Source organism: Dasypus novemcinctus, chromosome 22 (genome assembly GCF_030445035.2).
Source record: "Dasypus novemcinctus isolate mDasNov1 chromosome 22, mDasNov1.1.hap2, whole genome shotgun sequence".
NCBI lineage: Eukaryota > Metazoa > Chordata > Mammalia > Cingulata > Dasypodidae > Dasypus > Dasypus novemcinctus.
This window is the reverse complement of record NC_080694.1, coordinates 38,106,382-38,132,403: the sequence shown is the minus strand read 5'-3', so window position 1 is coordinate 38,132,403 and position 26,022 is coordinate 38,106,382. Positions and strand designations below refer to the sequence as shown.

Genomic DNA, 26,022 nt, shown 5'->3' with positions numbered 1-26,022 from the left:
TCACTTGGGCAAGGGTTTTTGGGAACCCTAACACTCAAGCTTGCTGTTTTTCAGAACTACCCAAACATGATCACAGTTTCCCTAGTCTCTTTCTCTTAGCACACAGCAAAGAATATTAAAAGGATGGAACTTGGTTAATTGAAAGTCAGCAATCCCTCTAGTCTGGAGAACTCTGGTTGGGGTCTCTACCCTTTTACAGTCTAGTGGGGTGATGACAAAAAAAAAAAAACAGAAAAATTACCATACAGCATAAGAAGCACTGGACCAAGGCAAGCTCCTTGGAAGGTAGTCAGTGTGACAGAGTGAACAGAGGTGGAGTTGAAGAGTTTAGTTGGGTATAGATTGAACAATATAATTTAGAGTATATCGTAGGAGCAAAAGCCTTTGTGCAAAGAATTTTAATTCATAGTTGAGCTCCACAAAGCTCATTCTGACTGCAAAGTGGAGAATGGATAGGAAGGATCAAGAATGGAGGAGGTGATTCTGGTGATTTTGACAAGAGAGGATGTGGTGGTCTGAGTCTCTCCAGTGGGAAAGGAGATGAAGGTAAATGAGTAGATTCAGGAGATATTTAAGAGGTAGACTAGAAAGCATTTGGCAAAGGATTGGGTTTGCAGTTTGACGGAGAGGACAACAGAAGTGTTAAGAATGAAGCCCCTGTGTCTAGCCTCACAACTGGATGGAAAGTGAGATAGTGAACCCCTGAGATGAAACAAGTTTTGAGTGAAAATGATATATTTCATCTTAGGCATGTTAAGTTTGAGTTATCACAGCAACGGGCCAGGTAAAGATGGATGGTAGACAGTTAGAAAGAGGAGTCTTAAGAAAAGACCACGGTTAGAGATGTGGATTTGGGAGATGGCAGGTTGTGGATGGAAACTGAAAACCATAGGAGATGCCAAGGTTATCAAGGAATGTTGTATATCACTGAAGGAAAACCCAGACACTCCAATGACACAGAAGCCAAGGGAAAAGACCTTCAAGGAGAAAGTGGGCAACAGAGTTCAGGGCTCCCAAAATGCTGGTGGTGTTGGTCTGAAGTTCCAGTACAGTAATGGGGGCAGAAGCTAGATAGCATAAGTTTAGCCATGAAGGGGATGAGAGAGAAGGAACAAGAGCTGGGGAGACATGGGTGAAGGAGGGTTTTGAAAAATACTGAAGAGACTTGATTTCAAATTATGTAAATACTGAGGGGAAGCAGCTACTAGAGAGAGGATGCTTGAAAATATGGAAAGAGAAGGGGGTACATGGCCCAGCAAAGCCTGCAGTAGATGGTGGCATGGTGAAAGGTACCTGGAGTGCTTGACTTTGGACAAAGAGAGAGACATTTGGTCTCACTTTAGTAACAAGAGGAAAGAGGAGAAATATGAGTAAATATGCAGCAAGTTGATAGATTCAGTAGTAGGAATTTGAGAGAATTCATAAACAATGGTATCTTTTTTTTTTTCTGTATGAAATTTGGAGATCAAATGGTAAGGCAAGAAATTTCAAGACAGTGAAAGAAGGTTAGAAATAGCTATGATTGAAATAGATGTATTTAAAGATGCCAAAACTCTGAGAAAAAAAAATATGGAAAAATTTCAAGAGGAAAATTCTCTTTCTGTTTTCTCCAATTATTTGAAGATAAACCAAAACGGTTTGCAGGGAGAAAAAAAGTGTTACTTTCTTATCTTCCTTTTCTTTCCTTGGGCAGTCTTGTGGTTGGGTGCAGGAAGTCTTGTGGTTGGGTGGGAGATGTGGCTCCGTGGATGATTCAAGAACATGCCCCCAAACTTATTTGCACAGGAGGGACATGTTGCTCTTGCTTTTTGCATGGCCACAGTTCTCTGAGTGACCTGTCTTGCCCGAGGGCAGACCTGCCCAGCCACACCAGCCTCTGAACCCTGGATGCAAAGAGGTTCCTTTGAGAAGGTAGGGAGTGGGGACTCCAGTTGACCAGGTCAGAGAGGGGGAGGAAGAACTGGGGATGGGGTGGTGGCTGCTTTCTGCTGGGCGGGGGCAAGGGGAACCTGCTGGAACCAGAGAGGAGAAAGGCAGAAGCAAATACAGAGTCCTGGAATCTGCTTGCTCCAGCTGTCAAGAAGAAGGGGGAGGAGAGGAGGGGAGGAGGGGGAGGGCTGCTAGGAAGTTATTTAAGAGCCAACTTTCCGTTAGATTTTCCTGCGTCCTTTTGAGGAAGTACCCCCGGAGACACACCGAGCACGCTTAGGAGAGCGCACCGCCAAGGGGACGGCAGGTAAGCGGCTCCCCGGACGGTTCGAGCATCCCGGCGTCCTGTCGGCTGCGCCCGTCGCCTGGGGTCTCCCGCCGACCCGCAGGCGGCTGCAGCTGCAGCGCGGGGCCGGGCGGGGGTCTAGGCAGCCCCACACCTCTCACCCGCGTGCTGCGCCCCTGATTCCGCACCAGCCTGCCCACTTCTGAGCCGGGACTTCTCAGGGATCCACGAAACTTTCCTTAGGGCGCTGCTTGCCAAGAAGGCTACCAAATGGGAATGGGAGAATTGAGCGTGCTCCCCCAAACGACAGTCGCCCTGTCCTTAGCAAAGCAGGCTCTTTAGCAGGAACCGCACAAGGGCGGGCGCAGTGAAGCCAGCCGAGAATGCCTGCTTGGCTGGAAAGGCGCTGGGGCTTGGCTCCCCACGCCTGCTTGTCCCTTTCCCATTCCACTGCAGGACCTGAACTTCAGCCCCGTCCCCTCCCCCAGACTGGCCTGGGAAGGAGGGCTTCTGTCGCCTGCACTCACCCAGGCACCTGCGCAGACTTCTCCACCTGGTCAGCACCTGCTTCCCACTCCCGGCAAGTTCCCTACTTGCCAGTTCTCCTTCCCCAGTTGTCTGTCTGTCCCAAACCCTGCCTGCCCCTGCTGTGTCCTGCTCCCCACTGTTCCTCTTCTCACCGGGGGGCTGCTTTTTCTTGCCTTCTCTCCATCATTAACTCCCTTCTCTCTCCTCTCTCCTCCTGCCTCAGTTTACCCCCTCCCTAGCTCTATATTCAGGGGTCTATATTCAGACCGCATACTGCTAAAAGGCTCCTATCTCCTTCCGAGAGCAACTCCCTTAGGAAGTGGGTCCCTTGTCCCAAGCCCAGCTGCCGTCGCTTAACACGTTTCGGCGTCAGTCTACCCTTGTTGCCTCTATAAATGGCGACTCTTCATCCCAGGAGGGTGTGCCTGGCTTTTCACAGCAGCCAAGTCCCCCAGGAGTCATGACTGGGTAATTAAAGGGGATCCAGGAGGGAAATGTCATTTGGGGCCAGAAACAAAGTCTCCACTCATTTGGTCAGTTGGTCAATAAAGACTTACTGGGTGCTGATGGTCAGGTGTGTGGTGTTTAAACTGGCTCTTTGCACAAATTCCAAAGGCAGGGGAAGCATGCTTTGACCAACAGCGGCTGCTAGCACCACTGGCCAAGTATTAATAAGTCGATTTATAACATGCCCTTTCCACCCATTTAAAACTGCAAACTGCCTTTTCTTCTCACCTGCCCAAACTCTGTCTCCTTTATTTTTCTCCATGCAGTCTTTTTCCAAAGCACTAATCTCCTCCTAACATACTACCCAGTTTACTTATGAATTATTGTTGTGTCCACCCTACCCTCCACTAGACAGTAAACTCCAGAAGTGTCTAGACCACATATCCTGAGTGCCCAGTTTACAACAGCCCAGAACAGGGTGGGCCTGTTTTAGTCAGGGTTCTCTAGGAAAACAGAACCAACAGGAGATAATCTGTAAATGATATGCCAGTTTATAAAACTGTTTCATGTGACCGTGGGGATACAGGAATCCAAATTTCATAGGGCAGGCAGCAAGCCAGGAATTTTGATGGAGGTCTTTGAAGAATCCCCCAGGAGATGCTGGCTGTCTGAAGTAGAGATGGGCCTTCTCTCCCTGAATGTTGAAATACTGTCTCCTTTTAAAGGTCTTCAACTGATTGGATGAGACATCACTCATTGCTGAAGGCAATCTCCTCAGTTGATTGTAGATGTAATCAACCAAAGATGCAATCAACACACTGATGATTAAATTCTAGGAAATGTCCTCACATTACAATTAGCCCAGTGCTTGCTTGACCAAATGGACACATTACTTGGCCAAGTTGACACATTAGCCTTATCATCACATGGTCCTCCATGAATATTGGTTGAATTGAATTGCAAACTTGAATGCATTGGAAGGCAACACTTTTTTGGACTTGGTTGTTGGAGTTTATTCTTGAAAGTGACTTAGACCCTGCAAACCATGTGATATGTGTACATACACAACAGTAGTAAACATTTCCTACCATGATGGAGCTTTCACAGGTATTAAGAAAAAGGCAATGAGAAAATCCCTGCCCTCCAAAATCTTCTGAATTTCTCACTTCTTCAAATCAGTGCCCCCCTTTTCTGCTTTACATATGTTCTAACAAACACAGACTTTCTCAGAGATCCTTGGGGAACTGTACTCCATCATTAGACTAATCCTGACTGCCATATCTCAGGTTTTATTTATGCGAAACTCAAAATGTGCTGTTCAAGCACTATCACACACAGATAGGTCTGTTTCTCTATTTTTTAATCAAATGGAACTCACTTTACATGTCCTTTTCTGCATGATCCTCTGCCTTGCTGCCCTCACCCAAGAAGCTTGTGAAGCTAAGAATGTCCGAACCATCCAGAACTGCCTTTGGAGGCCGGAGAGCTGTACCACCCAACAACTCCAATGCTGCAGAAGATGACCTACCCACGGAGGAGCTGCAAGGCCTGGTGCCCCGGGGCGTCAACTTGCAAGGTGCGTGTGTCCACCTGGTCCAGGTCTAGCTTGGTCCCTCTTCCCATAGGCACTAGATAAGAGCACTCTGTCTCCACTGAGGTCCCACAAAAGGATGCTCCTTGTTAGTCTCTTGTTTTAAAGAAATCCAAAACCCTCTTTGGAGTGGTGAAAGCACCTGAGACCCAGATTCTTGTCCCAGTTCTGCCACTTATTAGCCTTGTCTCCTTAGGTAAGATCTCATTGTCTTTCTCCCTCTCCATAATTTCCTCTTTAAAACAAGGGGTGTTGGATTAGCTGAGGCCTCTTCCAGCCCTCCTGTTCTGAGCTTTTAAGAATTTTCTCTAGCTGGAAGATTCCACTTCCAAAATATTGTGGCTGTTTTGATTGTCTGGCTTGCACCTCCTTTCTTTTCCCTCCACCCTCCTCCATCCATTGCTGTGAATATCAGAACTGGTGAGAGGTGCCAGAGTCTGACAGTAATGGAGATGGAAGCCCTGTGCTTATCTCCACTGCAACCTGGTGAGTCGGCAAGGCAAGCTGCTTCCCTGCCTCTCGTCTCCACCTGATCCTGAAGGATCTGTTCTGGGGGCAGCTGCCAGCAGCTGATTCACCCCTGCACCATCAGCCAAGCCAGGGCACAGGTGCCCAAGCTGGTTTGAGCATATAGATTCTGTTCCCTTTAGCTGTAGCAGGGACAGGCTCGTGTCCCTGAATGACATCTAACGGAGCACACTGTTTGTCAATACCACTCATCCATCTCATTAGAACCTACTTTTGATCCTGAACGTCCTCCGTGTTGCATTTCACCAGGGAATAAGCACCCTGTATTAGTCAGTCAATGGAGTGCTGATGTAAAGTACCAGAAATCTGTTGGCTTTTATAAAGGGTACTCATTTAGGGCAAAAGCTTACAGTTACAAGGCCCTAAAGAGTACAACTTAAAGTACCATAAGAGATACTTCTCACCCAAGTCAGTTGCCACTTGTTAAAGCAAGATGATGGGTGATCACTGTGAGGGTTCAGCCTTCCTCTTTCTCAGCTACAGACTGGCACGTGGCTAGTTTCTTTCCAGGCTCAGCTGCCAACTATCAGGCAAATGGCTCATCTTTTCTCCCTGGAGCAGCAGGATCAAAGTTCTCTCCCCTGCCATGTCCATGGAGCTCTCTCTCTCTCTTCCTGTGTATCATCTTCTCTGTAATTCAAGTTAGGGTTTTGTTCACTTGACTTAGAACTCTTCTGCATATACAGATTAAGTAGGAATTTAGTAGACTATCCATGTATTTCACTTCTAGGTACCCCATGATCTATTTTTTTTTTTAAGATTTATTTATTTATTTCTCTCCCCTTCCCCCTACCCTGGTTGTCTGTTCTCTGTGTCTATTTGCTGCGTGCTCTTTGTCCGCTTCTGTTGTCATCAGCGGCACGGGAATCTGCGTTTCTTTTTGTTGCATCATCTTGTGGTATCAGCTCTCCGTGTGGGCGGCGCCATTCCTGGGCAGGCTGCACTTTCTTTCTCCCTGGGCGGCTCTCCTTACGGGGCGCACTTCTTGCCCGTGGGACTCCCTACCCGGGGGACACCCCTGCGTGGCAGGGCACTCCTTGCACGCATCAGCACTGCGCATGGGCCAGCTGCACACGGGTCAAGGAGGCCCGGGGTTTGAACCGTGGACCTCCCATGTGGTAGACGGACGCCCTAACCACTGGGCCAAGTCTGCCGCCCCCATGATCTATTAACCAGTGCCATAGCTCTATGAAATTCAGACTTTTTTGAGTGCTGCTTTGAGTCTGCCTTTCATTATAGTAGCCATGCCCACCTTGTCTGTGATGATTAACTGCTGATACTTGACTTTTACGGGCCAAGTTCCTACAGTAATATCTGAACTACAGAGAAGAGAAACCACAGAGTTCTTCAGGGAAAATGGAGTTAGTTTTTATTTATTCCTCACAGTCCTGGTTAAATGGGTGTCCTATGGACATTCCTAGGGTGGGGGGGCAGCTTTCAAATGGTAAATCCATTCTAGCATTCCAATATCTAAGCCTTTGAATTTCCTCTTCTACTCTATACCAGGGTAAATCAAATCGGGCTCCTCAGCCTCAGGCATGCTAGACCATCTTTTGGTCCATGTATTAGTCAGCCTCCCAAACGAACTGTTAAAGCCCTTTCTTTTTTAGCAACCAATGAAGTTTACTTTATTCATTGAAGAGAGGGCAGATCTACATTTCCTTCTTTTAATTTAATTTCATTAAATATGAACTTACAACTTTCATCATCTTAAAGATTTAATAAATATAATATTAATTTATTTAGTTGGTATTATATAAACAGAAGGACATTACATCTAAGCTGAATAAAATTGAAACCATTAGTTTTTTCCAAGAATATTCTTTTTCCTTCCTTTACAGGAGGCTTATAACGTGTCTTTTTTTTTCTTCTTCATTTTCTTTTGAATGTTACATTCAAAAAATATGAAGTCCCCTTGTACCCCCCACCCCCCTCACCCCACTCCTCCCACATCAACAACCTCTTCCATCATGGTGGGACATTCATTGCATTTGGTGAATACATTTTGGAGCACAGCTGCACCACATGGACAGTGGTCTACATTGTAGTCTACACTCTCCCTCAGTCCACCCAGTGGGCCATGGCAGGGCTCACAATGTCCAGCATCTGTCCCTGTAGCACCACCCAGGACAACTCCAAGTCCTGAAAATGCCCCCACATCATATCTTATCTTCCCTCTCCCTACCCTCACCAGCTACGGTGGCCACTTTCTCCACATCAATGCATCAATGCTACAATTTCTTCCATTGCTATTCACAATAGTTCCACAAGATGGAAGAATAGAGTATGGATTAGAGTGGACTTACTGGTGTTCTGCTATCAGAGCCCTTTCTAATCCCTCAAGCTACAACATTGAATCTAGAATTTCTGCTTAGTGGGCCCATATCAAGAAATTCAACTTGATCCAACTTTATATTCCTTCCATCATTATCCCACACCCTTGATATCCATTCCCACACATATTCCCCTGATTTCTGTCTATATAAGTTTAAAAGCTCATGTAGTTCTTTTGAGTATAGCATACTTCCTCATGGGTCACACTTTGTACTTTGCCTTTGGGGGTTTATGATTTTAGCCTATGAAGAGAAGAGAGGTGGTGGGAATGGGTAAGGAGAAGAATTAGAAATGCCTTGCAAGCTACTGACCTCAAGGCATTCCTTTGCATTTTCATCTGGTGAGAATGGATTAATCTTTTCATGCAGGGGTCAGAAGGCAGATCCCTCAGGGTAGGGTGGAGGTTGGGCAGTGCCTGCTGGAGTTTGGCTGGACTTGCCTTGGGGCTGGGAGGAGGTTCAGACTCCCTGGGGCAGGTCAGAAGGTAAGCAGTGCAGGCCTTAGTTTGGTTGGTAACCAGACTCTCTGGGACAGGTGGGTGATAGAAGCTTGACATTGTATGATCTCCATAGGACAGGCCATCACAGACTGAGTCTCAGCCGAATTTAGGGTTCCAATGTCCCCACCAATACCATCATCATCCCATATGTCTTTGTCCCAAACCTCAGGGTTCTACTTCTTTCCAATCAATGCCTTCACTTTAACAGCAGATACCCTGCAAGGTTGAGATTTTAGTTTCCTCTGTAACTCTGCTACTCTCACAATGAGACTTCAGGTCTGGTTTTCAGAGATCTCAAGTCAGTGGCTGCATAAAACAAGATTTTCTTTCAGAGCACACACTAGAAATATTCGTATCATTCATGTGGCATTGAATTTGCAAATTTGACGTCTTTACCTCATCCCTTTCTTTTGCAGATGTATATAGAGTATCTAGGAGGTACAACATCATTGTACCTTTTGATTCCACAAAACTCTGTTAAGGTATTGAAAACACTCTCACCCAGATCCTTGCCTCTTATAAGCATGGAAGTAGGGGAATCCAGTGGTGCTTTTTTGTGTATATCCATTGCCAACTCACACCATGGACTGTTAGTGGCCTCTTGATTGTTGGAAAGGGAGTCATTAGTATCCTTTAGTCCAATTAAAGAGCCAGTGGCAAAACTCTCAGAACCACTTCAGAAATCCCATGTTTAAGATTCTGTTTCTCAAGAACCACTTCTGTTTACCAAGCTGTATTAGTCAGGGTTCTCTAGGGAAACAGAATCGACAGGAGATGTCTGTAAATAGTATGAGATTTTATAAAATTCTTTCACATGACCATGAGGATGCACAAATCCAAATTCCTCAAGCAACTGCAAACCAGGGGCTCTGATGAGGTCCTTGATGAGTTCCTAGGAGATGTTTGGCTGTCCGAAGTCGAGTTGGGAAATTCTCTCTGAAAGCTGAAATCATTTCCCCTTTAAGGCATTCAACTGACTACATAAAATATCACTCATTGCTGACAGCACTCTCCTTGACTGATTGTAGATGTAATCAGCCATCTGTACAATGAACTCACCAACCACCAAACTCCATAAATGTCCTTGTTTTACAATTAGCCCAGTGCTTGCTTGAACAACTGGGCACAAATACCTAACCAAGTTGACACATGAGCCTAACCATCACAGCATCCAATTGCTGGGGGTAGGTTAGCACAATCACCCTGTGGCTCTGCTTAATCACCTCATCAAAAAGAGATCCGTGGTTGAATCTCTAAGTTGATGTCACTTTTGGTAGGAAGGGTGCAATCCAGGAGCAAAGGGAAGGACAATGTTGATTACTAACATGTCAAATAACTGTCCAGACACTGAAGACCCATTTGACTGTGTTACTATCATGCCTAGACAATTTGATATTAAACTGTGAAACCAGAGATATCCAGTACACTGCATCAGGTACCATCCTGATTACAGGGGAGGAGCAAGGAGTGTCAGAACAGGAGGGTACCCTTAGTTGCATAGTACAGTTTGAAGAGCCAAGACAAACTTGTAGTTCTGAACAACCTCTCCCAGCTAAGGCCTCATGCTCTGAAACTCTACCATTAGAACCCCAGAACTGAGTTAGAGGAACTTGCCTATCAACTAATCCAAATCCCCAAGATATAGGTTAGGAAACTGAAGCCCAAAGCAAGCCGTTGAAATTTGTTCCTTCTGCCTTCTCTAGGAATTTTTTAAAGAATGCATATAAGGTTAGAAAACATGCACAAATCAAACTACCAAACAAATTACCTTGCTCTATTTGGTTTACAAGCAAAATTTTACCTTTACAGAGAAGATCCCAAGCTCCAGAAAAAGAGACCAAGGCTAGAAGAAGTGGGCAGGAAAAGCATTGAAAAGAAGGGTACAGAAGGGTAAGGGGCCTGGCAGCTCATTGTAGCAAATAGCTCCCTTGTCCTGGAGCCAGAAGACCAGATCCTCCCACATCTGTCACTTGCTCAACCTGGGACCCAGGTCAAGTACCCTGAGCCTCAGTTTCCCCATCAGCAAAAATGAAAGCTCTCCTTAGCTCACAGGTTGTCATGAGGATCTGATGAATAATGCCTGAGATAGTAGACAAGCCCTAGTACATGACCAATGTTCATTGACTCATAATTGGTAAATCATCATCATCTAACATGATCAGGAAACCACTCAAATGAACACCAGTTTCTAAGGGGAACATATACAACCTGTCAATCTGAAATCTGAGCAAAATGTTTCCAAAAGACATCAAAACTGCCAGAGAACCTGAGCAGGTAGGCTAATTAACAAAAACAGCAACTACAACTGGGATTTCTATGGGTTGTTTTATTTTATTCTTGGAGGTGAAGAGGAGTTTCTTCACTGAATTATTTTGAAAAATCAGTCATCATTTAATTGGTAGTCATATGTGTCCACAATCCCAGTGACATTTTGGGATACTCATTAGAGGCTTTGGCAGAGGCAACCTGTGTGTCCAATGACTATCTGTAGAATGAATGAATGAACACAATCACTGGGGAATTGATGATTCATCAGCCCTAGAGTCATTATCGTCTTATTATTAATATCAGATTCCAGACCTCATAAACACACATTCATTTAATATTTCTTGCATAGATGAGCTAAGTGCTACATGCTATGAGGATAGAATCTCTGCCCCCAGGAAGCATTGCAGTAAATTCCAGATGACTAGGAGAGACAGTGCCAGCATATAAGCATCTGAATAAGGAGGTCCCTCTCCTGGTTTCTTTACATTTCAGATTTATACTTAATTTTTAAAAGAGCATTTAGATATGCAGGTGTTCTGGCACTAAATATATTGAATTCTCTCGAAGACATTTCTGCTAGTGGGACTCAATTTAGGAAGGCAGAGTCTCCTGCTCGAAATGCCATCTGCTTGTAGTTAACTCAGTGGCCACTAGTGGCCTCCAGGGAGACTTGTTTCTCCCTGGTCACCTACTCTGCCTCGGGGGAACGCGGTGTTTTATGGTCAAACTGTCAATTCTGTTAAGCGACAGCTCTTCCCTTCATCAAGCTCCTCTTGTGAGAATGACTGAGAGGAAAGGAGGGGAAGGAGACAAGGTGCCAAGTTTTGCATTTTGAATAGCCCTGTGTAAGTTCTGACCATCCATCACCAAATACGATTTTAAACGAAGTGTGTATAATACCCCTAATCCATAGCTTTGGTGAATATTTGGTTAGAAATTATTTTAGTAAAATACATATTTCAAAATACAAAAACTCATGTGAGGCGTCTCCCATTCAGCACCATGATATTTAAGAAAAAATCAAAATATTTGAAGTGACAATGGAACCCTATAGGTAGGATTGGCCAGCCGGCAATGGTATTTGGTGTCCTTGCATGGTTTTAGAGATCCTTAATGTCCCATTTGAACGCAATTTTGGCAAGGAAGAGTACTATGAAAATCTCTTCCAAACATTTGTACTTGTATTAATTTCTAATAGACTGTCCTTGCATGCTCAGTTCATGTTTCTGAAATTCTCTTTGTAGCCTTACTGGCCTCAAAGATCATGTTTGACTGGAAATTTAGTGTTCCAGAAAGTAAATTTATATTCTTTAGCTGGTTTGACTTGGCGTTATTAACAATAGGTGATCATTTGCAACAGTCATTGTACTACTTATTTGACAGGTCTAATGCAAAGGATTCAAAATAGAAAACAAGCAGGTCTCTTAAAAATTAAAATACAGGTGGAATCTAGTAATTAATCAAGCTAATGGGGTCTTGTGCTTTTCTGAACATCCTGCCTTCCTACCACTTCTTGTCATAACTAAACAAACTTATTAACTGGTTAATTATCAATGTCCCATTTGTACAGAGTAAACCTCTCTGGAGTCAAGGTTACTGAAAGAATAAGAACGCCATTCAACGTATGATTATGAAGTGGTGTTATATTGTGTCACTTTATCTTTCCATTCAGTTCATAGAAAATATTTGTTGATTGTCCTTTGGGTGTTAGGCTCTCTTTTATGGTTGGGGAACAAGGTTGAGGATGGCAGCCCATGTCTCAAGGAACTCTCAGTTTAGGAGGTGAAAAAGACCAAAAGATAAATGCAATTCAGTGCGAATATGCCATAACAGAGATTTGTGCAAAATGTGAAATCACACAGAAAGCAAAGGAATAAAGGAGAGGGAGAAGAAGCATTCATGACAAAAGAACATCTCAGTTGAGTTTTAAAAGGTGAATAGTTTTCCAAACATACAAAGATGCAGAAGTGCATTCCAGCAGAAGAACAGTGTATGTCAAGTCATGTGAACAGGAAAGAAAATCTCTTCTTCTTGAAGAGCAACAGGTGTGGTATAACTAGAAGGTAAGGGAGCAGGATGAACCTTGTGAAAGTAGACAGGAGTCACAGTCAACCAGCCTTGAAGATCATAGCCTTCATCCTGCAGGTAACAGGAGACTTGGGAGTATTCTAAACAGCAGCATGACAGAATTATAATTATGCATTATAAAGGTAATTCTAGTGGTGAGGGAAATGAAGAGAAGGAGATACATTTGGAGACTGTTGAGACAGTCCAAGCTAGAGGGGAAGTAGACCAGATGGTCGGAAACCCCTGAAGAAGGTGTTATTCTCATTTCTCTTATTCTAGCTTCCTCTCAAGCAGCTGAGCATTTCTTAAACATTTTAGGGTACAGGACATCTTAATAGCAACAACTTTAAAAAACTGCTTAAGAAGAAAATTTCATTATTCTAGTTAATTGCACTTTAATATTTTGGATCTTTAAAAGAAATATGAAAAAGAACACTTTATCTTATTGTGCTTTACATACTTAAACAGACCTACCTCCTCCTGGATAATATTTATGCCTACAGTTTAGTAAAAATATCACCAAAGATTGCAGAGAGAATTGAGTTCACCAGGGACTTCCTAGAATATGAACCTAAACATTTAACTTATTTCAAGATTCCATCTGTGACAGGAGTAATCATTCTCTGAAGAATATTTTTACAAGGTAGGGAGAAAATAATCCACTTTTTTCATATTAGGGAGAAGGTAGAAAAAACGAAGACAGCTGGTTCATGAGGAAAGAGTTTTTCTTCAACAGTCCATTTTCTGATGTGTTTGAAATTAGGCTAAATTGTGTTAGATAGAGTTTCTGAAAGCTGTCACTTTGAAAGAATGAGCTGCCAAGTTTGCAGCTACAAAATCTCTACTGAAAAAAAAAGTGGCTTAACAATAAGCTGCTACATTCTGCCGGAAGTGTTTTTGGACAGGGAGAAGTAGCAAATTCATTTCCTGTTTTCAGCAAAGACCTCTGAATAATAAGAGGTCCCTTTCAATCTCGCCTATATCTTGTGAAGCCCATAATATGCCAGCTTAGTCAATGTTTGAGTGCCTACTATGTGAAAAGCAACACAACTAAACCAAATGGAAGACAGAAAGAACTATGGTATTTTAATATCTAGGCTCATAATTTATGACAACCCTTTGTAGGGTTCTTGCTATCATCAGATAGTGTAAGAGCCATGTTCTTGGCTTAATCTGTGTATGACTATCCACGAGCAGTGAAAAAATTTGGTTTAATCAGTGGTATGGGGTGGAGGGCCTTGCCCTGTTCCGTGGTACTGAGCTAGCTGCTGGTAAACCCCTAGAACTGTTAGAAGAATCCATTTGAGAGAGGACAACCTGACTGCCATCCCCGTGTCTCCTAAAGGACAGGTCTCCCTGCATGATATCCCTCTGTCCATTTTTATATATTTTACTACAGACTGAAATATTATTTCTTTACACTCTTGACCTCTCAGTGTAGTTTTAAACCTTTCATATTGTATGTTTTCTGCATATAAAGGGCTCCAGTAATCTGGATTAAAGCCCAACGTGCTTCAGTTGACCGCACCTTAACTCAAAATAACATTTTGAAAAGGTCCTTTTAGACCAGGTTCATACCGGCAGGGGTGGATTAAGAACATGTTTGTCGTTTTCCCCTGGGGTACATAATTCAACCTATCCCACATATCTTAGTCAAGTTACTAAAAACAAAAACTTGCTTAGTTTAATTTATTTTAAGGTGTACTTTTACTTTTAAGAGATTATAGCACAAAACATTATTCATTACTGCCTCAGTTTCTCCCACTTAGACTACCACCATGATTTCCTCTGATTTGTTTTTTTCCTTACTTCCCGAAGGCATTGGCTTGTTAGGGTAATATTGCAATAGAGAATAAAAAGATCCTCAAAAAATAACATTTTCAAAAACTCACATTAAAATTAAATGTTGTTAAAAGCATAACAATATTAGGTTTCATTATTAAAAAAAAACCTCTTCCATATTTTTTCACTAAGCAAGATCTATAAATCTAGGGGTATCTTATTGTTGAGGTTTTGGTCGGGGGCACTTAGGGTTTTATATACTCAAAGAAATTCATTAGCATCTTTTTTGCTTACCCTTTCTTAGGAGTAGTATAAGTGGGATATGTGAAAATATGGCATTTTTATTCCAATCTAAAACAAAACTGTTGAGCTGTAGATCTCATGTCACGAAACACCACATCACCACCTCCAACAAAATACATGGCACTGATAACTAGGATATTTTGAGAATGAAACTGTCTGATAAATGGTATTTAAATGACTCTTGTGGTTAATCCTGTAGTAAATGGAATGATTCATTTAAAAATGAATAACCAACTTCCAGCTCTGAGTTTTCAGACACTGGGTTTCAAATTGAGAAATACCTATGAATGCATTTCTATGGCATTTGTGCACATATCCCCAGTGACAAAATGAGTAAGACATGGTCTTACCCTCAAGGAGCTTACAATCCAACAGATAAAATCACTTGTATAGAGATAACACAAAGTGGTTTATGATAATATACATTTTGTTAAAAAAAAATAGTGTACTCTGGGAATTAAGAGGAGGAGAACATTCCATACTCCTGTCAAAGTTCAGGAAAGGAAAAGAAAGCCAGTCTGCACAGAAGACAGTGAGTTCAGAAGGGTGTGCTTGCTGGGGGAGGGTTGAAAGCCTGTCCTACAAATCCTCCCAGGGCCATTCTTTCCCTTGATGTCTATCCATTGCTAGGAGTCTAACTTTCTAAGAGCCTGCCCAGACACCTGATTTGTCTACTCATTGACTCCTAAGGCTGGCTCAAATGCCCAGGGCCATAATTATTGTTATTGCTATCATTTATTCAGCACATGCCATGTGCACTTGGTAGCATTTGATGTAACACTTGATATATTTTTCTCATTCAATCCCCATATAACTCCATTTTACAGATGAGGAAACTGAGGCACATAAAGTTTATGTAACTTGTCCAAGATCACAAATCTTGTGAGTGGCAGAGTTGGGATTTGATTCCCCAAAATTAATGTCCTATTCCAGACAATGTGTTAAAGCACTTTACATGCAATTTTTCCCATTTTAAAGATAAGAAAACTGAGAAGATAAGAAGACTATGTAACTTTTCTGAGGTCACACAGTAAGTAGTGAGGCATCTTCCAAAGCATATCCCTGATTCTATGAGGAAACCAACAAAGAAACCACGGCGATTTAATTTTGGAAAACATTGCACCTGCAGGAGATTTTCAGTGCACATCAGCATATTAAAGTGTCCCTTAAATCCTAAACTGAAGAATCCTAATTAACGTTGGTTCCACCAGCATTTCCCAAACTTAATTTAACATGGAATTCTTATTCTTCCAATAACAGTCTCCCACAGAGTCAGCACTGCCCTGTGCTACTTCAAGGATAGACTGACTTCACTAGACAGGGGTAGAAAGATCTAAAGTCAAGGCTTTTGTTTATAATGAACATTAGAGCTATCAGAGCTACCAAAGAAATTACTCAAGCCTTCCTCTCCAGTTTTATCTTTCCCTACAGGCAGAGCTGCTTGGGAAGCCAAACCATAAAGCTAATGGGTAATTTACTGGGGCAGATCACCAGGAGGAGGGGAAGGGGACAAATCTTAGGAGCCCCCCCAGGACTCGTGCATTTACTCCCTCTCGGCAAATTAAACTCACCACTGCCTCTCCCTTGGAGAACTACAACAGTCTAACCGGCCTTCCCACCTCCATCCCTGCCACCATCCCATCCTTTTTCCTTCCTGTCACCAGAAGTCATCTAAATATGCATAAGCATAGATATGCATTTATTGAATTATGTTGGTTTTCCTGTTTCCGGTTCTTCTCTGCATTCCCCATACAGTTAAAGCCCAATGTCTGAAACGGGGACTACAGGACTTGCATGGACAAGCTCCTGCTTGCTCTTTCACTCTGGCTCCTGCTACCACACTCCAGCTGACCAATCACTGTTCAATTTCTTAAACCATGCCCTGTCTTGCCCCAGTCGTCACACATGCTCCTCTCTCTGCCTGAAACATTCTTCCCCACCTCCCTTTCCACCTGGATAAGTTACTCATCTTTCTGATCACTTCCTATACATCACTTCCTCCAGAACGCTCCCTTGATCTCCTCCAGTCTGAGTTAGCAGCTCCACTCAGATGCCTCCCGCCAAGAACCCTATGCTTCCTTTATCAGAGTACTAATTGTATACTGTATTGTAGCTAGCTGATCACTATTTAGTATCTATGGCCATGCATTTCCCTAACATATATTTGTTTAGCAGAGGCCTCATCAACATTTATATCCATGTCTTGGATGACAACATAAAATAGCACACTTACAGAATTTGTGGAGGAACAATATTAAATATACTGAGTCCACACTTCAGGTCTAAAATAACAAAATTCAGTAAGAAGAAATTTAATATGAATACTTATAAGGCCTTTGAATTGGGCCAAAAAGAAGAAAACAATTGTGCAAATAGATATAGCTAAATAACAACATGAGTGAGTGACTTGTAGGAATCTGAATTGAATTTTAACCCACTATTGGTAGGAATGACATCAGAATGTATTCCGACTCACCAAACATTTGATATAAATCAGTAATAAGAGTATCCAACACACCGATGATATCTTGACCTGAAATAATAGAAATATACTATTTATTTTAAAGAGTTGATGGTCTTATTGTTTTTACTGGAAAAACCACAGCCAGAGTAATGTACATTATCCTGGAAAATACACTTTAAGTTAGAAATTGACCAAATGGAATGCATTCCAAAACAGAGTCATGGGTAAAAGCTCTGGAAATCATTTCTTAAATAGTAATCGAAAAATGGAAAATATTTTATTCTGAGGAACCATAACTGCAGTCTTTAAATACTTAACGAGTGACAGATGACATGAACAGAAGACTTATTCTGTGTTTATCCAGAAATCAGACTCAGGATCCCTGGGTGAACAACTACAGGGAAGCCGATGTCAGTGCATCCTAAGATGATTTTTCAAAATAATTAGAGGTGTTTAAAAATGGGACAGTATGCCCTGTGAGATAGTGAGTTCCTTGTTCAGAGGGAGGCTAGAAGCCCAAGAACTAGGACTTTGATGGAGATGTTTCATGCAGCAGATACCAGGTATTACAGATGGTCCAGAAAGTGCCTTTGAACTCTTAAAGATTCTGTGAGGCTGTAAAATTAGTATATTCCTTCCACTGGTACTGATGAATGGAGAGTTGACTGAACCTATTTCTGAGGACTTGGGTTTTTAGGCATATTTTTAAAACATTATTAAAAGATACTATGCCAAGAGGGCCAGATGAGTTGATTACTAAGTTGCTTACGGCTGGGACATTATGATTCTCTAGCTCTTTCCTGGGCTGGTTCAACCCTGGGGATTGTGATCTTAATAAGGCCAGAGAACTCAGGAGAGAGGCATCCTGGAAGAAAGAGGTCCAGAGAATTAAACAAGTTGAGCCCACAGCATAACAGAATGAAAATGCCCTTCAGGGGACCATGTACCATGACAGGGTTCTGAGATGAGGTAAAAATAAAACTGCAGCTTGCATTTTCCGTTTGCCGTAATGTTGCCGTCAGAACGGCCCACTGAACACCACATCCTTGTAAAGTGGCTCCAGCAGAGCACGTCGCCAGGGAGCCCCAAGTAAACCTGTGCCCTATCATGTGCCAGCCGTAGTGCCAGTCCCACTGTGTCATTATCTCATTTTATCTTCATAGAAGTTCCCAATGTATTATTAGCTCCATTTTAAAGGAGAGCGAACTCAGATTCTTGGCAGCAAAGTACCTTACCTGAGTCATTATGAGACTTGAGAGGCAAACGCGGGGTGATCTGAACTTTGAATTTGTCAAGAATGTTTCAGGGGACTCTTAGGCTTTAAAACTGGGGAAGAACTTAAGGAGTCCAATCTCTGTGAGAAAAGAAAGAAGCCCAAAGGGGACCAGGGATTCTGTGCAAAAGAAAAGGAAGTCACTGGATATCTCAAGGAGGTGTCCTCCACATGGACACGGGCTCAGGAACTGTGCTCTCTGTGCTTGCTGTTTACAACCATGAGGGAAACCATGCAGGAGGCAGGGCAGAGGCAGAGAAAGGGCGGGAAGGCAAGAGGCTGGTGAACCTCTCCTCAGGCTTCTCTCCTCAATGCCCCTCCAGAACTCCAAATTCACACACAGAAACGGGTCTCTAGAATGGTTCTTCTAAACTACAGTTGGATGGGTAGTTACCTTCACATTCAACGATCATTTGCAGAAAGAAATGGGAAAGGGCAGGAGCAGAACTGAACTTCACCCAGTGCTAGCGTGTCCCAGTTTGATAGATGCTTCACATATGGTATTTCATGTCGTCTGGAAAATAAATGTTAATGTCCTCACTTTATGGATGAGGAAAGGAGTTTAAGTGACTTAGGCAAAGTCAGACAATTAGTAAATGGATAACTGACATTGAGATCCTTGATCCCAAAAACCAGTGGAAAAAGTGTGGATTTTGGAGTCAGACTGACAAAGGTTTGCCTTCCAGATTGGTCATTTAGTAAGTAGGGAAACATGAGGCTTTACCTTCTGCATCTTAAAACCTCATAGAAATGTCAGTTTCCTTTCTCCAGACCCATTCCCTCTGTTTCCTGGCTTTGAGGGACCAGGTCTACTTCTAGAATTACACAGGAAGGGGTTTCTGAAGTAGGAGGGGAATTTTAGATTAATGGCCAACATTGTCCTTAAAACATCCTGTTAAGCTTTGTCAGATTCCATTCCTCCATTTTTAAAGATAAGATAATTGAATTGAAGTGACTCTTGCCTGACTCATCCCTACTTCGTCACAAAGTGAGACATGATCATGGTAGGGAACATTTGATGTCACAGAAACCAGCATGAGTCTGAGAGCATGAGGACTTGAACTCTGGTCCTAGTTTTTCTACATACAGATCTGTAAGACAGGCATTATAAATACTGACCTAACCATTCCCAAAGAATGCCATGTGATCTGAAGTGACATCATAGATGGAAAAAGTTAAAACTTCTTTTCAGAATCAATGATGTCACCTGAGACTGACCTACAAGTCTGCTCACCCCCTGTCTAGAATTTCATTCAGATAGACTGTGCTTCCTTGCATCATTTTGTTTCCTGAGTGTATTAGTCAGCCAAAGGGGTGCTGATGCAAAATATCAGAAACTGGTTGGTTTTTATAAAGGGTATTTATTTGAGGTAGGAGCTTACAGTTTCCAGGCCATAAAGCATGACCTACTTCCTTCACCAAAGTCTATTTTCACGTGTTGGAGCAAGAGGGCTGCTGACGTCTATGAGGGCTCAGGCTTCCTGGGTTCCTCCCTTCCAGGGTCTTGCTTCTTTCTGGTTTCAGGGTTCCTTTCTTCCTAGGGCTTATCAGGGTTCCTGTCTTCCTGGGGCTGGCTTCTCTTTCATCTGGGAGCTTACTTTCTGGGGCTCCAGCTTAAGGCTTCAGCATCAAACTCCAACATCAAAAAACCCTTGCATCAAAAGCTCCAACTCTGTCCTTTGCCATACCTTTTATCTCCAAGGGGTAGGGACTCAATGCCCTAATGACGTGGCCCAATCAAAGCCCTAATCATAACTCTATCATGCCCAGGTACAGACCAGATGCCAAACATAATCCAATATCTATTTGTGGAATTCATAACCATATCAAACTGCTACACTGAGTTTGTTCTGAAACTCACGTTACTTAATGGGTTCCCTCTATCGCTTTTCTTTGTGTATAGACTATCTTAATGTCGTGGGTGTCCACCTGTTCAAGGAGCGTTGGGACAGCAACAAGATAGATCATCACACGAACAAGTATGACTGCAACAGCATGATTGTACGCAGAGGACAGACTTTCTACGTCCAGATTGACTTCAATCGTCCGTACAACCCCAGAAATGATCTTTTCAGGGTGGAATATGTCATTGGTGAGTACCGTGTACATGCCTGAGGCTTGCCCCCATGGGTGCTTCCTACAGAGGGGTGGGGACAAGTGCAGTTGCACTATTTTGTAGAGTCATAGTTTAACAGTTAGCTCAGCTGGGATTTCTTCCAGCCCCAGGACCGCCGCCTGCTCTAAGCTGGGTCTTTATGATGACAGAACTTCAGTCATTTGAGCCTACCCAGGCAAAAATCCAGTATAAATAAAAGTGAGTACAGTTGGTACCAAAAGTTAGTTGATTAAATTATTTTCTCTAAACTAATGGCTTTGGCATCCTATGGTTGTGACTTCTGATGTATCATCTCTGCCTTCATGATTTAATTGGTTTCATGTACTGAGAATATTTGCAAATAACAGCATACTTTTTCCATATAAGCGTCTTCCCAAATTGGTTCTGCTCTCATCTGGTGCCATGGGATGCTCCCTGAAAAATGAAATTCAAATAAGTCAAGTAAACACTTTGTGCTTTAACCTCCTCTCAAAGTTTCACAATGCATATTAGCTTTAAAAGTTCCAGGAAGTAACATTATTTAACTTTGTTTAGTGCTTCTCAAATTCATATATATGATCATGGAACAATTTCATTAAACATCAATATTTGACACATGTGGGTAATTCTCTAGGAATTTAAAGATTAGCAGTTAGACACATGCACAAAAAAGCAAGCATGGTACAATGTCTATATAATCCTATACATTAATAAAGGGAGAAAAATCCGGTGATCAAATCAAAAGACACTGAATAGGTATATGATAAAATTCTGCAGGTATTTTTAAAAAGAAAAAAAAAACTTTAAGTAAAATAAAAGTAGAAGAAAACTCAATTTTAATGAAGTTTATTTACCCCCAAACCAACAGCTGTTAGTATTCTAACTGGCAAAAAAATTAATCATTTTAATTAAAATCAGAAATTAGACAGGAATGCCGGCTATCACCATTCCTTTAAAAAAAACATTGCTTTAAAGGTTTTAGAAAATGATCATTATAAGAAAAGAAAAATTCTTTACTTTGGAAAATAAGAGATAAAACTATAAATTTTAATAATGCTATGATTGTATATCTAAAATCTCAACAGATTCAAGGAAAAACACATCAAGTATTAAAAAAAAGACTTTGTAAGATGACTAGATAGAAGATTGGTACATAAACATAGATATCTTTTATCTTCTCTAACACTAAGGCCCTAGAAATACAAGTAAAAAAAGTTTTCATATATAAAAGTGATCACATCTATTAAAAAGCAGGACTAAATATAAAAAACAATGCAGAGAACCTATATAACCAGTGATAAATCTTGATGAAAGACACGAAAAACCAATGAAAGATCATAAATGTTCTTTGATGGAAAGGCTCAATATATTAATAAAAAGATCTTCCAAAATTAATATGTAAATTCAATGAATTTCCAATAGAGTCCCAATGGAGCTTTTTTTTGAACTTGGATAAAATAATCTTAAAGTTTATTTGCAAGAAAAAATACTTAACAATAACCAAGAAAACTCTACAAAAGAATAATAAATAATGGAGGATTTTCTATCGAACTAGCAAAAAGAATGTACTATAAAATATAATGGTAGGGCAGAATAGATTCCAGAAATAATCTCAGTATATAAGACAAGTTAATATAGTTGCTGGCTTAATAGTGTAAAAGAAGTTTGTTTTAGGGGGGTGGGGATTGTTTCTTTTATAAATGATCCTGGAACTGACTTTCCAAATGGAAGAAAATATAATGTGTTCATGTGGGAAAGTCTGGGAGGGGTAAGGAGTGGGGCATATAGGAATCTCCTACATTTTTTTAAAGTAACATTTATTTAATCTAAATATCTTTTAAAAAACAAAAGAAAAACTGACCCTCATCTTATTCATAATAATAATAATAAATTTTGGATCAGTTATTAATGTAAAAAATAATTTTACAAAATCATTTTAAAAGAAAATTTAACGTGAATGATCACAAAGTCAATGGAAAAAAGACAGATTAGGAAAAATATCCAAAACATTATGACAGATAAAGGGTTAACATAGAAAACATAAAAAGCTCTTACAATTTGACAATACAAAGATAACCAATACAAAAAGTATGCAAAGGAAATGAGATAATTTACAAAAGAGAAAATTCACATGGTCAATAAACCTATGAAAAGATGCTCAAATTTACTATAGAGCATCTATTTACTATAAATAGACCAGGAAAGCAAATGAAAAGAATATTTACCAGAATTATAAATAAAAATTTGGAGAAAGCTGTAATATCTATTCCTGCTATGTGAGAAAAAAGCATACTTTTATATATAATGTTGATAGAAATGTTGAATTTTATAACTGTTTTGGAAAGCAATTTGACCATGTCTATTAATATTAGAAAGGTATGTGACCTTTAGCCCAGCAATTCCATTCTTAGAAATTAAAATTAATAAAATAAGTATATATCAGTAGTGGAATGGTCGAATATATTGTGGTATCTTCACATAATGGATTATTACTTTTAAAAAAATGAACGAATGAATTAGGTATTCCAGATGACTTCAAAAGAGGTAGTGAATGAGAAAACAAAATACAGAAAAGTATACATATGATGGATCTATATCTGTGTGTATAATTGTATGTGTACATAGATCTGTTAATATTATGAGTACAAAAAGTATCTGGAGGATACACATAGGTCAATATAGGGGCTGATGTGTGTTTCTTGATGGAGATGTAGCCAATATAAGGGAGAAAGGAGCAAAAGAGTGGAGGAGCCAAGTAAGTAAGAGAGATAAAAAAAAGCACGCATGATATGGGCCATAGTTGGTCATAATAGTCTGATCATGCTCTTTTATAATCTGTAACAAATGTTCAACAACAATGTAAGGTGTTGGTGGAGAGGTGATGTGTGGGAATGCTGCACCTTATGCTTAATTGTTTTCTAAGCTCACAACTTCTCTAAAAAATTTTTTTAAATTAAAAATAAAAAGCAAGCATGTTGAGATTATATGCACGCATCTAAGTTAAATAATCAATATATTGATATATGTGGGACTATATAAAGAAATCAAAAGTAAAAAAAAAAACATAACGCTTTCTTTAAAAAAAACCAACTCTGACTCTTGATTCCTTGAGGAATATGGCTTCTGCTTATCTGCACACAGTGCACATTGGAAGAGAAATGTGGGAAACACAATTGGCTGAAGCCAAAGTGGAGTGAAAGAGGACAAAGAGGACCTTTGAGCTGGAATAAATATCAGTGTGCTGCTTGGGCTTCTACATAAAATTTTTTTGCTATCCCAACTGTAGGTTTAGTGATGGGCAATTTAAATTACTACTTCTGTATGCCAGGCAAAATGCAATAACCACAATTTAAGTATATTCATTCTAATTAATTATAGTTACTATATGTTTTAAATATTTCTAATAATAGGTACTTTGGGTGAGAAAGGAACTCATAGTTATTATTTACAATATTTTAAAATTTGATGGGATTTTTTTCTTTCCCTAAGTTCATTTCTCTGTTTCATGCATATATGTGTGCATATGTATGCATGCAGACACACGTGCTTGTTTATCTGAGTACCAGGATTAGATTTGATTACAATGCCCTTGCCATATGATCCATCTTGTACTCTACCCATGTCAACAAGTACCCATTTGAGCACTCTGTCCATGTTTCTTCTCGAATCATGACAGAATTTTCATCCTTCCTGTTTTTAAAAAAAATCTCTGTCTTCATAACCAAATATTTAGGTCAGTAAGAAAAGGATGGAGGGGCGTCATCCCTGAGGCAGACTTGACTGAAGTCTGAGACCTTCTTCCATAGAATATTCAGAAAATAACTATGATATGAAAGTCTCAGGGAGAATGACAAGATGTCTTATTTTGGGTTCCAGGAGATTTACGTGCAGAAAGGTTTTTGGGGCGAGGGCTCCGAGCACCATCTGGGAGACCATGAAGGAATCCAAGTAGGCACGGGGAGGGCTCGAACTTCCTTCCACGCAGCAGAGGACTCTGTGGCTTCCGTGGGGAGCTCCGGAGCTGGGCTGGGTCTCCAGGGTTATCCCCCCTTCCACTGACTGGCCTTTGGCAACAGGCCACCCCAGAGGGCGCTGTAGCACCAGGTGGTTGGCTGTCGATGGCCAAAGGCTGATGTGAGCGCACCTCGGGGAGAGCTGTCAGCCACCAGCAGGTGGGCTTCTAGGGAAATGGGCTCAGTCCTGAGAGAAGGACGTGGCCACAGCATCCACCATGGGGAGCATTTGGAGTTCTTTTTTTCACAAAAGACGTATCATTAATTTTGTTCCTTCACTACGAAGGAAATATAGCATAGCTTATTTAACACGGAGGTGAAAGCTATGCCTTTTTTTTAAGTGAACCTGTTTTTTAAACCCTTCCTAGAGTCCATAATGTGTACTTTCAAACAGAGTTCAGGTTTATTCCAGTGTCATGGCTATTACAGGCATTATTACATTTGAAGATTTTTTATTTGCCTATTTCTTGTCAATACAAGAAAAGGAAAATGGTGAAATTCATTCTACTATTTTCTATACTACTTTCATTCTACTAGTTTCTTAAATTCGTTCTACAACTATACATTCCACTATTTAGTGTTTGAGAAACCAAACACGTTTCTAAAGGACCTTAAAGGGCCACTAAGAGAGAATTTATCTTTATAATTGTCCTGACTGCATCTCAAGGCATCCAGGCAGGCCACCAACCACCTCAGCCTTCAACCACTGCATAGTACTCAGATTTAAAACAAGGAACATTGTTGGACACTCACTGTGGCCCAGAAATACTTTTTGTACCATGTAAGTACTTCATTCAACAGGACTGAATAAAGTCAGAGAAATTAGATTTTAAAAGTAATTGCTGTAATGAGAAGAGACAAGTTCCCAGTGTGAATTAAAAATGAAAGTAAGTGCAAAGGTTTATTTGTACAGGTGCACTTCAGTTTCAAGAAATCAAAACGTACAAATCTGGATTTAAAAAACAGAAAAGAGAATGGGCTGTAAAAAAACAAAGGGCACATAAAAGAATGGCTTTAAATATCTTTAAACATGTCATGAACATGATTAAATGTATCAGCAGAGATTATTTACTCACTTATTTTAAAGAAAATATAGCTATCACATGGAGCAAACTGTCATATTAAAAATGCAGAAAAATAACCTTACACCTAATGTTTTTCCAATTTTCATCCAGTTCTTTGTTATTGTTCCTTTCCCTGTGAATTTATACAAAATGAAATGGGATGTGCTAATAAGCTGGACTTTATTTTGCTGTTGTGCTCAAAATCTAGATATGGGATTTATTTTTGTGACTCTGACTTCTAATCAAATTTCTATCTTTCTCTTTCTAAGTATTTAAGTAAATAGAATCCTTTGGACAATCCCAGATTAACTCATTTTATGCTTGAGTCTACATATGGAGAAGTTGAACAGGAGCACATTTTCTCTGCCAGGGCTTTAGAAACCTGTGCAGCAGCTCCGTGCTTCCATAACAGCAGGCAGACAGTTTTGCTGGCAGAGCACAGCTACCTCTGTGAGTTAGGTAGGAGGTGTTAATGAATTTGAGGAGGTGGGCGTGCCCGGTAGTTTACAGGGCCTTTTCTCTCTTTTCACCTCTGAGCCTGCAGCCCTGAT

General features: G+C 40.9%; 1 protein-coding gene across 2 annotated transcripts in view; it reads left to right on the top strand.

Moving 5' to 3' along the window:
- The first annotated feature begins 2,152 nt into the window (after window positions 1-2,152).
- F13A1 (coagulation factor XIII A chain) overlaps window positions 2,153-26,022 on the top strand; it is a 167,072-nt gene continuing 143,202 nt past the window's right edge. The window contains exons 1-3 of one of the 2 annotated variants that reach the window (XM_058285190.2): window positions 2,153-2,236; window positions 4,622-4,766; window positions 20,203-20,391. In XM_058285190.2, coding sequence (XP_058141173.1) covers window positions 4,637-4,766; window positions 20,203-20,391 — 319 coding nt within the window. In that variant the 5' untranslated portion in view covers window positions 2,153-2,236; window positions 4,622-4,636. Of the gene's footprint in view, window positions 2,237-4,618; window positions 4,767-20,202; window positions 20,392-26,022 lie in introns of both variants that reach the window. The other variant, XM_058285191.2, reaches the window with a different exon arrangement.